Source organism: Sparassis crispa (genome assembly GCF_003851025.1).
Source record: "Sparassis crispa DNA, contig_000014F, whole genome shotgun sequence".
NCBI classification, from domain to species: Eukaryota; Fungi; Basidiomycota; class Agaricomycetes; order Polyporales; family Sparassidaceae; genus Sparassis; species Sparassis crispa.
The window spans coordinates 123,281-140,597 of record NW_020939761.1 but is presented as its reverse complement, the minus strand read 5'-3'; the positions used below and the strand labels follow the sequence as shown (position 1 = coordinate 140,597).

Below are 17,317 nucleotides of genomic sequence, written 5' to 3'. Positions count from 1 at the left end.
GATCGAAAACAGATGTGTAGCAGCGTGAGAGAGAGCAGGTGATTAACTACTGCGTTTGCAGGAACAAGTAAAGTGAGAGCAGTTGAGCAGACCGATACAACAAATCCTCTGTCGTGCAATTATAGTAAGCGTGAGAGAGCATTTAGAAGGACGGTCCGATGCGCATAGACTTGAGACAACAGTGATGGAAATTGACCACCAATGCAGTGGAAATTTGTTTAACCCGGGTGAGGACGCAAACAACAGGTAGGATCTCGCACGTTAGTGCACAGGGCACGCGGAAGACTAGAGCCTTTATATAATGACCTCAGCGCACGATCAGTGACACGAGCATACCAACTTACGAGACATATACCACTCGCGGAGCACTTCATCAACCAAGTTTATCCGCGAGAACGTATGCTGTGGGGACGTTTGCATGATTTGTGTGGATTCGCGTGCCCTGTGGTCACATCAAGTCTGGAAAGGATTCCATGACACTTTTTGCACATGGATGCCGTCAAGCGCAAGTGTGTGGAGGCGATATGCTTCCCGTAGCTGCCCTGCGACATTGGACGATCACACGGGTCGTATCCTTTTCCATTGGACCACTTGCATCTACCCGCCTGCTGCTGTTCCCAACGACCGGTAATGTGCCACTGCTGAAGATGACGCGTGATGCCTCCCGGAGACACATCATCCAACCTTGCGCCGCACCCGCCTTCCCACGTGCAGTACACCCAGGGGAAGGGATCGGGTGACTTTGATTTAACGGGAGATTCTGAGAGAGCAGACGATGGCTCGGGAAAAAGACCATTATTACATTCCGACTGGCAACTCTCATATGAGCGCACGCTGGAAAGTTCATGAGCTAGCCGTTGCGCGCCACGCTTGATTGCTTCGTCATAAGACTCATCGGGGATAGGGTATATCGATAGATCGTTAGGATGCAGATAGGGTGAGGAAATATCGAGAGCCGGTCGCATTGCGGCTTCAAATGGTGAATCAGAAGAAAGAAATGAGAACAATGATGTATGAGCGAAATAATGATGCGCACGACAAGGGCTTGTAACATTCTCAGCGGTATAGTCTGAGACGTTGATGTCAATGTGAGAGTCATCGAGCACGGTAAATTCGGCGACGTTTGCAGCCTTGTCATCCCTACATAACGGGAATCAGCGACGATCCACAATCCGCACCACGAACTGCTAGGAAAGGTAGCTGCAAGAACATACTCTCTTTCTGTCGCATTTCCGATGGTCATGCCAACAATCGGTTCATCAACTTCGATGAGAGTCATGTCGCTTCTCTACACCTTGGTGAGGCCGCACGTAGCAGTCCCAATTCTCTACAAGCTCTTCAAGATTCGGCCCGGGGTAGCTTTGGATCTTGAGCACGTTTCATGTTCAACGGTGGTACAGGTTGTGGATGTACTACATGGAGCATGTGGCTGCATGCATTGTCGCTTGAAGCTCCGTGTGGGCTGCGGGGCCCGTAAGGCCAACCCTACCACTATTCCGATCTCTGAAAGAGGCGGTTAACATTCCGACAGAGCGCGGCACGTGCATGAAGTGCACTTTTCACGTGAGCTGAACCAGAAGGGCCGGATTTCGATGATGTTCGGCTGATTTGGTCTCGGTTCGCTTTGAAGACATGTAGATAGTTATCGCCAGGTGAGCGCGGTTGTCATTCTTACGTGGAGATACTCTTATTCGACAGTGCAGGACATCACACTTGTTTATTGTCGATGACGCTCCTCTGTCTTCGCGGGAGACAGTTGTATGGTGCTGTGCTGTACTGTGACTGTTATTGGCCTGGCCGTGTTCTTTATGTGGTCGAGATCGACGCGACGTGGTGTGGTGGGAGGTGCCATGCATCGCTCGCTGAAGGTAGAGGTCAATTCGCTGCTCGAGTTTGAGCTCGCTGTTGGATGTCGCGAAGACTTCGTGCGGGCTAATTCTCTTACGATTGTCGAACACTGTGATCCGATGTCGGTGCAGCATGATGTCGCTCTCGATCCGATGCTGGTAGCGCTATGGGTTCCCGTTGAATGGTTCGTGGGACGGTTTCCCGCATCGATATTACGGCGCATCGCCGTTGCCCATGGCTTTGCAGTACCATCCCGGGGGGTCGACACGATAGCTCAACGATTTCGCGATCATCGGTGTGACATTTGCGGGGATTCGTTCGTGATCGTGTTTCACATGGATTCCATCGCATGGTCCGAAGGGCTCAGGGACGATCAACACTCTCGGACTGGTCAGTGGTCGTGGTCGGAACTGAGTGCATTCAGTTTGTTACATGGTGAAGTTGATACTCCGGACACGGCGTTGCGGTACGTCTCTCATTCAGATCCACTCATAGGCTATCAGGACAGTGCCGTGGTGGCGGATGTCCCGTTTGATTGTTTGGTCGGGCGACTGCCTCTGGTGGAATTGCTACAGCTTGCGCGTGCTCATACGGTCCGTGTTTCTCCACAGACGGACACGGTCGACGCTGCGGTTAGACTGTTACACAGTCACCATTGTCGCGATCTGCGCTGTCAGCACTTTGTCACATTTTTTGAGCGTGAACACAATGCTGCTGAGGTTCCGGCGGGCGTGCACCAGTGCGCGAGGCATGTATGTGATGTGCCTATTGGTGAACGTAGTGACAGTGTGAATTTTCCGCCGGCTGTCCTGACAAAGCTGGAGCAAGTGGATCTCGTTCGTGAGTGGTGCAGTGCGGTTGCTCCGAGCAAAATTTACGAAACTGTGTGTGCTGTATGCGGATGGAGTGTTCCATTAAAAGAAGTCCACGTCATCTCTCAGTCATCAGTGGATCTGACATTGTTAGCACGCCGATCGTGTGGGGTGGCAATCGTTGATGATGACCATCAGATGCAGAGTCCGATCTTGTGTTCTGCAGGGGAAGTGGCAGACGGTGGTCTCAGTGTGTGTGGTCATTGGTATAATGCATTACGACGGGTACGTTGCCAACACTATCTTTGGCAAATGGGCTATGGCTCGGGGATGTGCCAGACGTACTAAAAATGCTGAATTTCGTTGAAAAAATGTGCGTTGCACGGTAACCCGGGTCGAAGATGAAGAATATCGGAGGTAAAGCGTGTCGGTCACATGCGGAGTTGGCGATGCTGGTGATACCGAATAGGGGCGCAGTATGTGACGACGTACGACGGGGAAGGACGCACAGGGGCAGGGCTATTACGCCCACGGCGCGAGCGTCAAGACGATTCGGCCTCAAGCGGGCTGTAACACGTGTGAGTACGAACAATATTGAGCAACCAGAATCAGGCTCATCTCCATCTCCCGCATGATACTTTCGTTTTCTGGTCAAATCGTCATGCAGCCTCTAATTAATTGATATATCTACCCGCCACAGAGGTACATTGCACGCTGCAGGAAGACGTCGACCTGATTAGGATAGGCGTAGTGCGTCAGGCCTTCAATTAGCTCTAGTCGTTCAGTCGGATCGAAAAGCTGGGCAATGATGTCAACGCGAGTGGTAGCAGCACACGCCAAGTTGCGATCGATATTGCTGCCAACCTTCCTCTTGAATCTCGACGGGGATCTCGTCCAAAATACGCGACGTGACCGAGTCCCACGACGATTTCAGGCGGCTATTCCATGGATTGACAACCTCGTTTTCTTGCTTTCGTGCGCTTCGTTGTCTCTGTTATTGCTATCGAAGGAAGGTATGCTGCACTTACTTATCTTAGCTTCTGCTATTGATATCGTACCTCAGAAGCACTGTTCTCGCGTGAACATCGTCATTTATTGCATAATGTCGCTTTCTGTGACCCGGCTGACCACGCCTGTGAAAAGTGCGAGAGGCAAGTTTGTGCTCGAACTGTATACCACTGTCTGGCCTTCTGGTGGACCGCCTACTCCTCACAATGCCAAGATCTTCACGACGGACTCGGTGTTAGTTCCCTCCAGCGGTTACATATCTCCAGGGGATGCGGACGAAGGCCTGGATGATATCCCTGCCAGTGTAACCGACACATCTAACGAGGACGTTGCGATGAGTGCCGAGGAAGATGAGCAAGCTGAGGAGGACAGCATACGGCCCATTCCGTTCAAGCGGATAACACTGGATTTTACGCCCCTGTCGTCCTATAACACTTCTCTCATAGGACTCCCTCCCCGACTTATCGTGCGCTCCGAATACGAGGAACTCACGACTTTCGCAGAAACAGTTAATCGTCATACCATCCTCACCGGGCAACCTGGCGTCGGTACGTTGCAAGCGTTATCACATCTAAACTATTTCTAACTTCGAACAGGGAAATCCTACGCACTCTATTACCTCTTGGCTCGACGTCTTAGTTGTGGTCTCCCGACCATATTCGCCAAATCAGACGACCAATGGTACTTCTTTTGCGATCTGGGGGTGTATCTATTGAATCCCACCTATCTCGATGACCTCCTGGAGGATTTCGCCCAGATCCACGCATCGGATCCGGTTGGCGCAAGAGAGATCTTACAGCGGCGCGCCATCATTCTATTCGATTCCAGGGCTGAAGAGCCGTTTCCCAGAATCAGTGGACTTGCACAATGGCGATATATCGTCGCGTCGTCTTCGAACAGAAAGCGTTATAAACATTGGATGAAGGAAAACGAAGCTCTATTCTGGGTGATGCGCACGTGGTCATGGTCTGAGATCTATGCAGCCAGGTTTGTGCTGTTCTCATAGCCGCGATGCTTTTCTGAGTTCGCCTTCACAGAGAAATGCAGAAGGGTAATATTGCTACCGACGTCAACCAGCTTTGGACTGCGTTCACAAAATTCTCGCACGCGGCACGTGTGGTCTACAAGATTCCTACGCAAGTACGGCAGGACGCGGTTACCGACGCACTCTTTACCCTTTCACCACAGTTGTTGGCGTCAATGATGCGATCTGCTGAAAGCGTCCACGCAGACATCTCCAGTCAACTGGTTGAGGTCAACCCTTACATCGGTTCAGACGGCCAAGTAAACAGGTCGCGAATTATCGAGAATATTGCTACAAGGTTCATCCTAGTCCGGCTAGTCCGGCAGACCGCTATTGTTCAGAACGTGGAACTTCGTCGGACATTTGAAGCCCTGTATGCCGAACCCGCAGGTCGAGCATCCGCGGGAACGGTATTCGAGCTTGCTGCCCATGCAGTCATGATGCGCCAGTCTGAACGCGAAGTCAGATCGTTAATGAACGGTTCTATCTCCACCATCATCTTCAAGCACGGATCTGATATTGTGTTTGACACTGGCGGTCTTGACTGGAATCAGACGGAGGATGTACTACAGGGCCGTCTCTATTGCAGGCCAGGAGTACTCAACTTTCCAGGGATCGACTCTTTTACTGTTGTCGATGGTTCCCCCGTCGTCTTCCAGATGACAGTTGGACTCAGCCATCCGGTGAAGATATCTGGTCTGGAGCACATTTCAAGGTTATTGGGTGCGACGAACATCCGATCGAAGAGGTGGTCGCTTGTTTTCATCGTTCCAAAGGGCAATGCAGGCAATTTCACAACCCAGGCCATGAACCCACCTCACAAGCGCAAGAACTGGGAACATCGAGTGGATCAGTATGTGCTTGGATTGGATCACAATGAGCTATGGCCGACCACAGGTACGCTCGCAAGAATTGTCATGTCTCATTTTCTGAACATATGAATGGTCAGCTGTATAATCTCACTGAAAGGATATGACAACCAAAATTAACCTTTGTCCAACCTTGTTATGCGCATGACTCATTTTCCTAAGTCTTGCGCATTGTTTTACCTTGTAACATACCCTGGTCGCACGTTCATGTCGCGATGTAGAAACCGCGCCTGCGGACACTAGACCCAGCACGCACAACTCAGAATTCAACTCTCAAACTCCATTAAGGTGCAACTGGTTCGCGACAAAGGGAATACATGCGAGGAAGGAGGGCTGATTATCAAGTCATCACCAGTCCAGCTGGAGTCAGCTAGGATACGTCACCAGAGCCAAGAATCAACTTAGGATACGCATGGTAGTAATGTCGCGTAGAATACAATACTGGACGGTAGCAGTAACGATAGCAGTATATGGGATCAATCGCACGGAGGATAGAACGAAGGGAAGTAGTAATGATAACGCACTGGGTGGGATTAATTGCACGAAACTGCCGAATATCTGTAGAATTCCTCGCGGAAGAAATATGAAGGACATATAGCCAGAGGCGTATGATGCTCAGTAGTTAGAGACATATGATTCTTCCGAAGTCCGAAGAAGATCAATATCAAAATCCTGAATGACGAGTTCAATATGCGACCAGGACTATAAATATCAAAACTCATAAGGGAATCTGGGCTACCGGATTGTAAGAATCGCAAGTTTACGTGCAAGGAGGGGCCTTGTACTGGCAATGCATTTCCTGGTGCTTTCCCGCAGCATCAAGCCTGGAGATTAGTCCATGGCACTTCTTGCACATCGCCGCAGTCGAGCGTAGATGTGTGGAAGCTATGTGCTTCCCGTAGCTCCCCTGTATCATCGGACGGTCACAGGCTACGTTCCCTTGGGACCACTTGCACTTGCCGGGCACTTGCCGTCCCCAACTATCTTCAATATGACAACGTCGGAGGTGGCGCTCAATGCCGCCTGGGGACACATCATCCAACCCGGCACCGCACCCGCCGTCCCATTGGCACGGCACACCGTGGATTGAGGATGACTTTGGCGTAAGAGGCACATCCGGATCATTAGAATGAGCTGATTGCGGAAGCGAAGAAATCTGCTCAGTATTCGTTATCACACAAGATGCCTACAAGCAATTTAAAATGAGTACTTCGCTGTGTGCCACTTTGGTGATGCTAGGAGCTAACTCGGTATGAAGGGGGTGACAATTGATGCGTCGTGGTTGAACAATAAGGGGCCGTGCACTTTGTGGACTCCTGCAATGGGGCCTGCAGGATTTGGTGGGGTTGCGACCTCGATTCCAGCGTACCAAAGAACCTTTTCTTTGAATTTTAACACCATTAGCTAGATGGCAGACAAGTGTTGCAGCAGCGACATACGCCCGCTTTAAACCGCTAATGTTGTCGACTGGCCGGTGAAATTCGAGAACAGACACGCAGATTAGCTGTTGATGGTCATACCCCAACTCACAAAATATGTGGAATGGAGAAGCTGCAGATACAGCCACCACTGGCCGGGAAAATTCGAGGACGGACACACAGGTTATCTGTTGGTGGTGATAACCTAAGTCAAAATATGTGGGATGGGGAAGCTGCAGATACACCTACCAATTGTGCCATGTTGAACGACGTGTGGAAGATAGAGCAGGTTGGGACTAGGATGCAGGTCAACCATGCTGTCTATATACTTTACTTGAGTAAACCAGTGCTGTAATTCCGATGAGCTCTGACGAGAAGGTGGACGATCGTTCAGGATATCTTGCGTGTGGTTCATGGTGGAACCGGATATTGCCGGTCCGGCCTCCACTTTACGATACCCAGAACCAGCGATATCCAGCTAATGCATATGTAGCCACCTCGCGCATGGTGATAATGTCTCTCGAAGGTCTCTCATCTCCAGCTGGCTACGCCCGTTATCAACCAATTGAGACTACTCACTGTCACTCACATGAGGTTATCCACCGGATATCTGCAAGTCTTGACGACATTATGTGACTTATATGTGACTCTGCGATCCACCTCTGGGGTTTGGCACAGCGTCTTCAGTGCACCTAGTCCTTCCCAGCTTGAACTCTAAACATAGGAGCGCAGACTATCCGTGGTCATGCGAGGCGGGGTGTATAGGCTATCTGTAGAGGGCTCGGAGAGTCGGAGCAGTCGGCGATATATACTTGTGTGAGTCGTGACGGATATAGGATATCCCATTCAGAGCCTGAGGAGCTGGAGCCTATAGCCTGTGATATCTGACTGTGCAGAGAGTGACCACAATATCACTTTGAAGTGAAGTAAACGTCGACAACGAACTCTTGAGTGGCTTCGGACGAAGTATCTCCGCTGTGCACGTTCCAAAATATGTATGATCCTCGCCAATGCAATGATATGCGTCGGCTTGATGCGAAGTGTCGATGCGGGGAGACTTATTGGTGAGAAGTATTTTTGAAGTGAAGTCGGCGGTACCTGAGAATTCGAAACAAGTATGACCTGCTTTTTCATCCGACGCGAATTTCAGGGGCAACGAGCAAGCAGGCGTGCCCACGCAAATAAACATTGAACGGGATGTGTAGGGGGGGGTGGTGTACGTACGGATGTACCAGCAGTGTAGTCAGTGGGTGCAAGTGTCCTAGCAAAGGTGCGACAACGATGCCGCGGGAAGAAGATGAAGAGCAAGAAGGCACATCAGGGGACTAAATACGAGCCAAAGAATGCGTCGTGATCCGGGAGAGACGGAGGATGAGTATGTTACGAGAAGCTGAATAAATACGAGCACAGAATAAAAATTGTAAGTAAAATAAAAATACTAGTGGATATCACAGGTACATATGGTGAAGCATGAAAGTACAGTAAAATACAAGATTAAGCAGAACAAAATCGCAGTCGGACATGTGATGCGTGCACGTACAACAACAGATCTGAGACAGCGGAGATGAAAGTGTATCGAGAGCAAATCTCTAGAGCGTTGGGTGAATGAAGATCCCGATCAGAGCTGCTTCCGCGCCCTATCGGAACATAAAGATACGGAAGTGCAGCGCCTGGATATTAGCATCAGCCACTCGTCTGACTAACAGAATAACGCACCAGGCACACGAAAACAAATATCACTTCCAATTACAGCTCCCTGTCCAAGACCAACGGCGGGCAAGGACAATGAAACATCCAATGCTTCTTGAGCTGATCACGCCGTGAGAGTACGCTGCCACACCTGCACGTTACCGCAGTTGAGCGCAAGTGCGTCGAAGCGACGTGCTTGCCGTACGATCCCTGCACTAGGGCACCGTTGCATGGTCCGTCCTCTGTGTGCCATAGGCACTGTCCCGGTAAGCGCCGATCCCAAATGCCCAAGATATGATACTGGCGAAGGTGGCGCTCCACACCTCCAGGGGACACGTCGTCCAGCTCGATGCCGCATCCACCACTCCATCCACAGGGCTGGCAACGTACGGCAAAACAATCGAAAGAACTGGACATTCCAGGTATCGAGAGTATTGGCGGATCGCGAGAAGGAGGTAGCGGCGGAATATGAGAGGACTGTAGAGTAAGTAGCTGAGGGGAAGCTGGGAGAGTAGGTTGCGAAGAGAATGGTTGTAGAATGGAGGTCGGCATAAGGTAAGGCTGCACATAGGATTGTAAAGAAAAGGATTCTGGAGTAGAGGATTGAGGGACGGAGGTCTGCAAAGAGGGCCGTGGAGGATCTAATTGAAAGTAAGACGATTGCGGGGAAGAAGGTTGCAGAAAGGACAATTGTGGAAAGGAGGACTGCAGAGACGAGCTCGTCGAAAATGAGGGTTGTTCAGATAAATGAACGCTTTGGGATCGCGCATCGGAATAGGGATCGTCAGGTGCGCCTACTTGACCAAGGAGACAGATGGCAGGTGTGGAAGGCGCCGTATCTCGATTCCGTAAGATAGGATAGTGTTGAAATTCATTGAGGAACAATGGATCTCGGGGACCGTAAGCTTCGTGATCCACGGCCGAAGAAGTAGAACCGAAAGCGGGATGTGAGCTGGGCAGCTCCGAGCGAGGGTAGGACGGAAGGACTTGCTGAACGTGATGCGTGACGCTTGTTTGAGGGAGCGAAATAGTAGGGGAACCTGTGTAAAGAGGCCAGGTGGAAAATGGTCGTATAGTCTCGTACCCTCCGACGTTATGAGGTGGAGAGGGGGAATTTCCTGGGTTAATTGTGTTATACACAACGTCGTCAGCCAGCATGGTGGGGTCGGAAAAACCTGCGGACGAAGCACCATGCCTGCAAGAACGGTTGGTGACGATGAGTAATGAAGCATAACGCGGGCTACATACCCGATAGACTCCGATTCACAGGACCTAATAGGTAGGCGTACGACTGGATATGCAGCTTCGAAGAGTCTCCTCTCGTCAATAGAACCGTCGTCACCGAACAAGGTATGGTCGTCAAGGGTGTCTAGCGCGACATCTGACGCAAAGAGCACAGCGTCCTCTTGCGCGGCTTGCATTCTGTCCTGAATGTCAGAACCGAACTGTGATATGTCGACGAGACCAGCAGAGACGGCGTACTAGCAGGGAAGTGGGTATGATCGTGGTTGAATATTGGAAGACCAAAGCATCGCTGCCAATCTATATACTGCGGCATCCTGGAGTGAGACATGAGGGTGAAGAAAGATGCTTCGAGCGGCTGGTAGGCGCACGTTGACGCGAGGCAATCGGGTGACGATGGGACAGCCAGCGTGCAACACACGCTGCTCCGGCCCATCCGCGAACGCTACTTGTCTCAAGTTTGTCTCCATCCTCCACCCCCGGGTTCCGAATAACACGCCACTCTGTCCAGAAAATATTCATCGGCTTGCGTAGCAGTTCAAGGTGTTTAGACTTGGGAGGATGGCGACGAGTTGATGATCTCAGTAGAAGCTGTTAGCTGGCACGCGATGACGGTGGAACGCGGGCTGCAGTCTTCTCCAACTGTTTGGGAACGTCAACGCAAACAATATCAACGTTCATTTTACAGCTCAGGCTTCTGCTTGCCCTGATATATATCTTTCCCTCCCCGGCCTGATTGAAGCATCTGGGCGTTCCAGATGCCAGGGTAGATGTCGCGCAGGCCCCGTCAATATGGACCGTGACTAAACTCGGAGAAGACAACTTCAAGGAGCTGATCCGTGTCAGTCAAAGCTATCTTCGAAACTTTTAGCCTTATTGCAGTTCAGATGTATGGTCCTCAACCGATAGCTAGCCTCTTAGCCGGAGATATCATTTTTCGTGTTCGTCATTTTTCTGTTATCTTGCAGCATCGCTTCACCCGTCCTGCTTACATGCTTTTAGAATGGACCCTGGAATGAGGTGATTGCTCAAATAGTCTATCCGTTATTGTTATGAGCAGGCCCTGGCATACTTCGGCGTGGTAGTCTGCCCCAATTTCTGGGCCATCCGGACGAACTGCCCCGCCTAGCCTTCTCACCTCCTCGACCAAGTACTATCAATGGGCCACTCGGATCACAAGGCAGGTTCCTGCTGTTGTCGCCGGGTCTCTCCTTCCATGCTCACCCCGCGCCGATTTCCACCCCTTCGGGCTGATTCTCGGAAGCCTTCTCAGAATCTTGGTGGCTCGCCTCATGTCTACCTGCCGCCCGCGACTAATTCAAATGGCTCTTCGATTACCTCACGGAGAGTGACTTTACTGACGCCAAAATTCGTAACTTCCCGGGGCGGCCGATAATCGCAGGAACACTCATGGAGAAAATTCCTGCTCGCCTCTCACGGATCCTGCTACTGCCTCGTCTTTACGACCACTCGGGTGCGCAATAGCTAGTTTCCATGTCTCTCTGACTAGTCTGCGAATGGTCGGCGTTGGTGCGGCCGCCTTTGGTAATTGCTATTGAGGCGTCTATCCAGGCTTTACGTTGTAGAAGGCACTGTCGACAACGGTGAGAGTATCGCACTGGCAACATGATGGCTCGGCATTTTCGTCATCCCCTTCCGAACCATGCTTCCCCAGAACCATAGCTCCGTATGGGTCTGTCCACGCTTCTTCGGTTGGCCATCCGACCGCACACTCGTGCTTCTCTATGCCATACTTTTGCTCATTCTCCCGGCCAGGGTCGCTGGCCTAGCCTTGAGCGTCATTTCGCGTACGTCGGACATCGTGTACTGGTTCACTAACGTGATGGCTCATTCTTCGCCCCTGTATATTTTTGGGCTTCCAGAGGCTATGCCTGGTCTGGATTCTCGAACCGCTCTGCTGCCCGTTGTAGCCTTCGAATGTCCAACCCTACCTGGCAAGGACACTGTATCTTGGATCCCCGGGAGACTCTATCTGCTCCACCATCGATGCACGCGTGTTCTTCGTGGGTGGATGAAAGTGGCCCGCCGGTCGCACACTCAAAGCATGGCTTTCACCTCTCTCAGCGTCAGATATTCCCCTTCAATTCCGCGGCTTTACGTGTCCAATGAGATGTCTTCTCAATGCGATTTTTCCGAAGAGGCGCATGTTCTGTACGTGTGCTCTTCGGTGTCATATTTGATGAGTAACAATATCGCTGAGGCACCCTTCAGCAGGGCCTTCGACCGTGCAATAGCCCCAGCATCGGCACTATTGTGTCCAATTTCGCGTCGATTTCGGACTCTCTGCATCTATTCTGGAGGGGGTTTGTAATTTCCAAGAAGAGGGCCGAGATTATACCAGGAAGACTAGGATCCATATTTTAACAGAAGAAGGTCACACCCTGGAAATAATCTAGCGCTCTAAGATGTTATGCAAAGTCCAGTGCTGTAACCCTTGGAGGTTAGTCTAGCCGCTATCTTTTCCGTTTGGCTTAGGTTGTTGTACCGGGGTCGCTCTTGCACGCTGTTTCCTCGTGCGATGTGCTCGCAGTGTTTGCATCGATCTTCGCAATGAAGAGGTTCTTCTCCGTCACTTACGCAGGCCGTTACCCTTGTGTTTACCTGCATTATTGTCCACCCTCTTGATTTCAAAAGACAAATGCTCTCCGTGCGTAGGCTTGTTTCGTATGCACGGAGACTGTCGCCTGACGATATATCTTTTGTTGACGATGTCGTGTTCACTTCATGCTTGTCATTCATCGTCACGGGTGGGCCGTGTAAGCTTTGGTCTCTCCACGAGCTCCATCCCCTCGATCTCACCACGCTCGTCACCTCTGCATCGCCCTTCTTGCTATATCCAAGTCAATGACTGCAATCCCCTTTCCCGTGCCTCCCCCGGCCATGTACTCGCCTAGCAGCAGCTTACAGTTTTGCCTTCATTTTTCACAGGATATGACGCGTTCCCTCTTATTTTGGCCACTCCTCCGCGCAGACGTCCTTTCTTTCCTAGCCGCCAGTGAATCATCGCATGGCCCATACGTCTGACGAGTATCCATACTCCTTTGAGGACTATGGCGCAGCGCAGCCATCAATAATATCATTCGAAGTCGTCCCGCCAAGTGCCCGGCCCCATCATCTAGAGTTGCAGTCCGGTGACGTCGGGCTTTTGCTACCATCTGCTCCGAGCCTTTCGTTGGATGATGAAGTCATCTCTGGCACGAGGAGTGCTTGTACCACAAAATCGCATGAGTTCGCCGATTTCTGCATGGAATCAATCGTTCTGCGCGTCTGGTTCTGCTACGACCCTTGACAAGCCATGCGATGACTGTAATGTTTCATTATTGTTGCTTACTGCTGATCTGATCGCGCTTGTTCTCTTCTAACGCAGGATGTGATTACATTGAAGTCCACTGGATCATTCATCTATTGCTCTCGCTGCTCCAAGGCGAGGATCACCCCAGGTGTTGCGCCGTCTCGGAGATCGTTCCCACACCGCGGAAATCCAGAGCCAGTGATGTTCGAATAGCATGGCTGCGACAAGACTGCTGGAATATCTAGATAGAGGAATCGACATGAAGGCACAGCACAAAACCCGGCGCGTAACGATCCATTCTTAGTTCACACGGTAATCGACAAACGTGTTACTAGATAACATGAACTACCGAACATACGTTTCGAAAGTGGCCTGGCGTGCCTACGCGAAGAATGCATGAACATAATACTGGAAGGGGGGATGTGTATAAGGACGTGCGAGAAGGGTATATGGTGTGAATACGTTTCTGAGTCTGAGCAAGGTGCGACATGACATACTTACAGACTGCGCGAAGGATAGCAATGACTGATAGCAGAAAGACACAATACATCGTGTCTCTCCATTAAGGGTCATAAGCCATTCTATTGCAAAGTTGATACAGGGAACAAGTGGAAATGGGGATAGGAAAGAATACAGCACAGAGGTACCGTCAAATTATATCAAAATGACTGCATGCAGTCGAACACGCGAGTCATACAGCGACCTACTGGCGATAACGCAGATGAAAGCATATCAACGACAGGTCTCCAGAGTGTTGGTATATGAAGACTGGGATCAGAACAGCGAAACAGGAAATGGAAGCTCAGTGCTTCTGCATGCATCGTGCGCAGAAAGAAGACGGAGATATGAGCGTACAGAACCTGAGTACGATGTCAACCGCACCTTCATGGTAAAAGAGCAGAACAACTCACCAGAACACAAGCTCAAACCGATGGAACACAGAACTCACAGACACAACTTACAACCGAACGGGGCCATACCACATCAAATGTCTCTTGAAAATGTGTTCCTTAGATAGCAGAGTACCGCACTTCCTGCAAGTCAAGTGGTAAGGCACTACCCCGGGCGCTGCCGCTGCTAGGGGCCAGGAAGGTGGCATTCGCGTAGATGGCGAAGGATGCCGCCTGAGGAAAGGTCTTCCAATTCTATGCCGCACGCGCAATCCCACAGGCAGGGCTCACCGGAGAGATGAAACTGAAACTATGAATTGGGGACGGCAATCGCACAGAGCAAGGAATGAAGTGAAAGCATTTTATTTGTCTCCCCCGTCCGCTCGAGAGCGAGATACAAGCTAGATACAGTAATTATTGTCTACCAAAGGGCTTCGCCCTCGAGGACAATAAACGGGATTCAAAAAAAAAAGTGAAAGCATTCTAAATGATCTCGCAGAAAGCAAAGACACCGGGGCAGTGAAGAAAGCGATGACACCTGCGTCACGAAATACAACAAACATAAGACAGCGAAATAACAATGGCAAAGCATTCTAGATCATCGCGCAGAAAGCAAAGACATCGGGGCAGTGAGGAAAGCGATGACACCTGCGTCACGAAATAAGTACATGTACAATGGCAAATACAGAAATAGTCGTTCCTCGCCAGATCCAGCGGCGAGGTCCATTCCCAGCCTGGAAAATGCAGAAAAATTAAGATATGAACGACCACCACAACGATGCGGCATGTAGGAACTCTCACAACTAGTATCAGCCCACCCCGCACCTTCACGCACTACCCTTGCATCGGCCATTCCTGTGCTTTTCCAAGACATCTGGCCGTGAAAAGCTCTTCCGGCAAGACGGGCATTCTACGGCCATGGACCGTACGTGGATCTCCGCGATGTGCTTCCCGTAGTTACTTTGCATCATCGGACGCTCACACAATGCGTCGTAGCCGGTGCTCCACAAGCACCTTCCCCGGGTCTGCTTATCCAGCTTCTCTTCTGGATGGTACTCTCGAAGATGGCGGAGAATGCCACCCGGGGATACATCATCCAACCCAATGCCGCACACACCTCCCCACTGACAGGGCACTGGAGGAGACCGGAAGTAGTTGGGCCGATATGGTTGTTCCTGAACCTCAGGAGGAGGAAGATCCTGAGGCATGGAGGAAGGTGGTGGTGAAGATGGCGACGGGGGAGAGGACTGAGATGGCAATGGAACTGGAGAGGTAGGACATCCTCCTACACCACTTGGCCCAATATCGGACAACGACGGATCGTCCAGCCCATCGACTTTGACAGTGGCGGTGAAGGTAGGCAGCAGACCACTTCTTAATGGTGCCAGGGCCAGATTTCGGGGTATCAGAGGAGGCGCAAGCACGCAGTGAACTTGATGGGCGGGAGACGCGGGAGGGGACGATCGATGATCAGTGGAGGAAGGTGTGGGGGCGGCTAAGGACTGATTGGCGGCGATCGCATGCACATCGCCTCTGGTCGAGCGCGGGGTGGTTATTGAGGCGGCACCACCGGAGGGGGTGAGATCGTCTTCATCACTGAGCAAACCGTGCGACCCGCCAGTTGCCGCATTGCGTGCACACGAAACGTCCTCTGCGTCCTCTGTCTTCGGCGCCTTTACATTCCGAGCTTCAGAGCTACGACAACTGTCAGCGCTTTGATGAGCGTTGGTGAGCGGTAAGATACGATACGTCCACATACCGTTTGTGGGGTACATTGGAGATAGTAGCGGTATTCGTATCCATGTAGGTGTACGTGGCAATTGTAAGCTTACAGAGGCGACACGTAACCGTGAAGCAAGACGACGAGGGAGAAATGTGGAAGGCCACCGTGTCGCAAAAGAATGCGGGGGAGAGTTGCTGGAGCACTAATGCCGTCGAACTTATATCGAAGAAAGCACGCGGCAGGTCAGGCAATTGGAGGATGACTCAAAAGGCTAATAGACAGCATACAACTTGCAGAAAAGTGCAGATCAGTATTCTGCGATATTCAGATAGCAGCCTGGATATCTCAAGGTAACAGCGGAGAAATATCTGTTAATATTGGCAGCTGACGTGCCCACCGCATTGCTCTGCTCGTGCACTGAATGGGGTCTGCATTGGTTGACTGTTGCAAGTGGTCGAGGACCGGCGGGCGCCGCGAAATTTTTAAAGCTGGAAAAATGCGAGAACGTGTCCGTGATATTAGCACAGCTTATCGTCACGAGAATCAAAAATCTGACCTTTTAGGGCTCTAGCGTCTGAATAATGAACTAGAAAAATACTATCTTCCAATTGTGACAAACATTTCCGGCTGCGCCTCGACAGAAGGCCGCCAGAAGCCCAGGAGAATTTCGTAGTCGGGACGTAGCAACAACTAGTATCTAATAATGTGAGGTCTCGTTCGCCATGAGTCGATTCAAACGGAGTTGCAGGACGACCAATCACCATTTGAGCCCACTTGCACAGGAACTTTGTTCGTGGAGAACATCCGAGTGTTCCCCAGCGAAGCCCTGACTTGACGCCGACAACGGCCAGAACCTCCACGTTCCATACTGCCGTCGCCTTACAAGAGGCCTATCCATGTCAGATTAATCCACGCCATCATCCTCTCACGACGTCTTCATATAATGTGAGCGTGCACGCTAGAAGAAGTCCATACCTAGTATTTGCATGATATCCATCTCTTCGCGTGAATATGAAATCACGATGGTCCCAGCATTGCCGCAAATTTCCCGGCCGCATACCGCGGCCTGCCTCATAATCAGCAACAAGTCATCAGATCTGCGTATGGACAGGATGATGCGAGAGAAACACGAGTGATACTTGCCCGAGAAGGTGCAACGGAGTGCAGGATATCCTCGTGCTCGTAGAACGTGAGTGTTCGAATATCTGCTCGGAAGATGATAATTGTATTCAGCTCGCAGGTAAAGATTATGGGCGGGGGGAAAGTGGACCCTGAAACGCTATGAGGGCCGAAATATCGTTATTCGTGCCAAAGAAGTATGTCGAGCTGTAACGCTCGGTGTAATAGCTTGTTTCTATTGCTGGGCGGTTGGATTGTACGGAAGAACATATTGAGAAGAGGCTGTTAATTTCTGTTTGGTCGGCGACTCGGAGGTAAGGCGCGACTGAAGTTGTCACGTAGTCCAAAGTTGTTTCGAATGG

General features: G+C 50.9%; 6 protein-coding genes across 6 annotated transcripts; 2 read left to right on the top strand and 4 right to left on the bottom strand.

Annotated features, from left to right (window-relative positions):
* Positions 1–383: 383 nt before the first annotated feature.
* On the bottom strand, positions 384–1,279 carry SCP_1500410 (hypothetical protein; the record flags this gene model as incomplete). The annotated part of the gene is made up of 3 exons (XM_027764151.1): positions 384–970; positions 1,037–1,140; positions 1,215–1,279. 3 exons carry the CDS (start codon positions 1,277–1,279, stop codon positions 384–386), a joined length of 756 nt encoding a protein of 251 aa, XP_027619952.1.
* A 2,483-nt stretch (positions 1,280–3,762) lies between these two features.
* SCP_1500400 (hypothetical protein) lies at positions 3,763–5,649 on the top strand (the record flags this gene model as incomplete). The annotated part of the gene is made up of 4 exons (XM_027764150.1): positions 3,763–4,216; positions 4,265–4,655; positions 4,706–5,589; positions 5,642–5,649. 4 exons carry the CDS (start codon positions 3,763–3,765, stop codon positions 5,647–5,649), a joined length of 1,737 nt encoding a protein of 578 aa, XP_027619951.1.
* A 672-nt stretch (positions 5,650–6,321) lies between these two features.
* SCP_1500390 (hypothetical protein) lies at positions 6,322–7,240 on the bottom strand (the record flags this gene model as incomplete). The annotated part of the gene is made up of 4 exons (XM_027764149.1): positions 6,322–6,717; positions 6,772–6,943; positions 7,001–7,167; positions 7,229–7,240. 4 exons carry the CDS (start codon positions 7,238–7,240, stop codon positions 6,322–6,324), a joined length of 747 nt encoding a protein of 248 aa, XP_027619950.1.
* A 2,299-nt stretch (positions 7,241–9,539) lies between these two features.
* On the bottom strand, positions 9,540–10,089 carry SCP_1500380 (hypothetical protein; the record flags this gene model as incomplete). Its single annotated transcript, XM_027764148.1, has 4 exons — positions 9,540–9,573; positions 9,660–9,786; positions 9,844–9,863; positions 9,917–10,089. The coding sequence occupies 4 exons, from the start codon at positions 10,087–10,089 to the stop codon at positions 9,540–9,542; spliced, it is 354 nt and encodes a 117-aa protein (XP_027619949.1).
* A 1,484-nt stretch (positions 10,090–11,573) lies between these two features.
* SCP_1500370 (hypothetical protein) lies at positions 11,574–12,242 on the top strand (the record flags this gene model as incomplete). The annotated part of the gene is made up of 3 exons (XM_027764147.1): positions 11,574–11,718; positions 11,794–12,082; positions 12,143–12,242. The coding sequence occupies 3 exons, from the start codon at positions 11,574–11,576 to the stop codon at positions 12,240–12,242; spliced, it is 534 nt and encodes a 177-aa protein (XP_027619948.1).
* Positions 12,243–14,940: 2,698 nt separating this feature from the next.
* On the bottom strand, positions 14,941–15,916 carry SCP_1500360 (hypothetical protein; the record flags this gene model as incomplete). Its single annotated transcript, XM_027764146.1, has 2 exons — positions 14,941–15,817; positions 15,873–15,916. The coding sequence occupies 2 exons, from the start codon at positions 15,914–15,916 to the stop codon at positions 14,941–14,943; spliced, it is 921 nt and encodes a 306-aa protein (XP_027619947.1).
* Between the last annotated feature and the right edge of the window lie 1,401 nt (positions 15,917–17,317).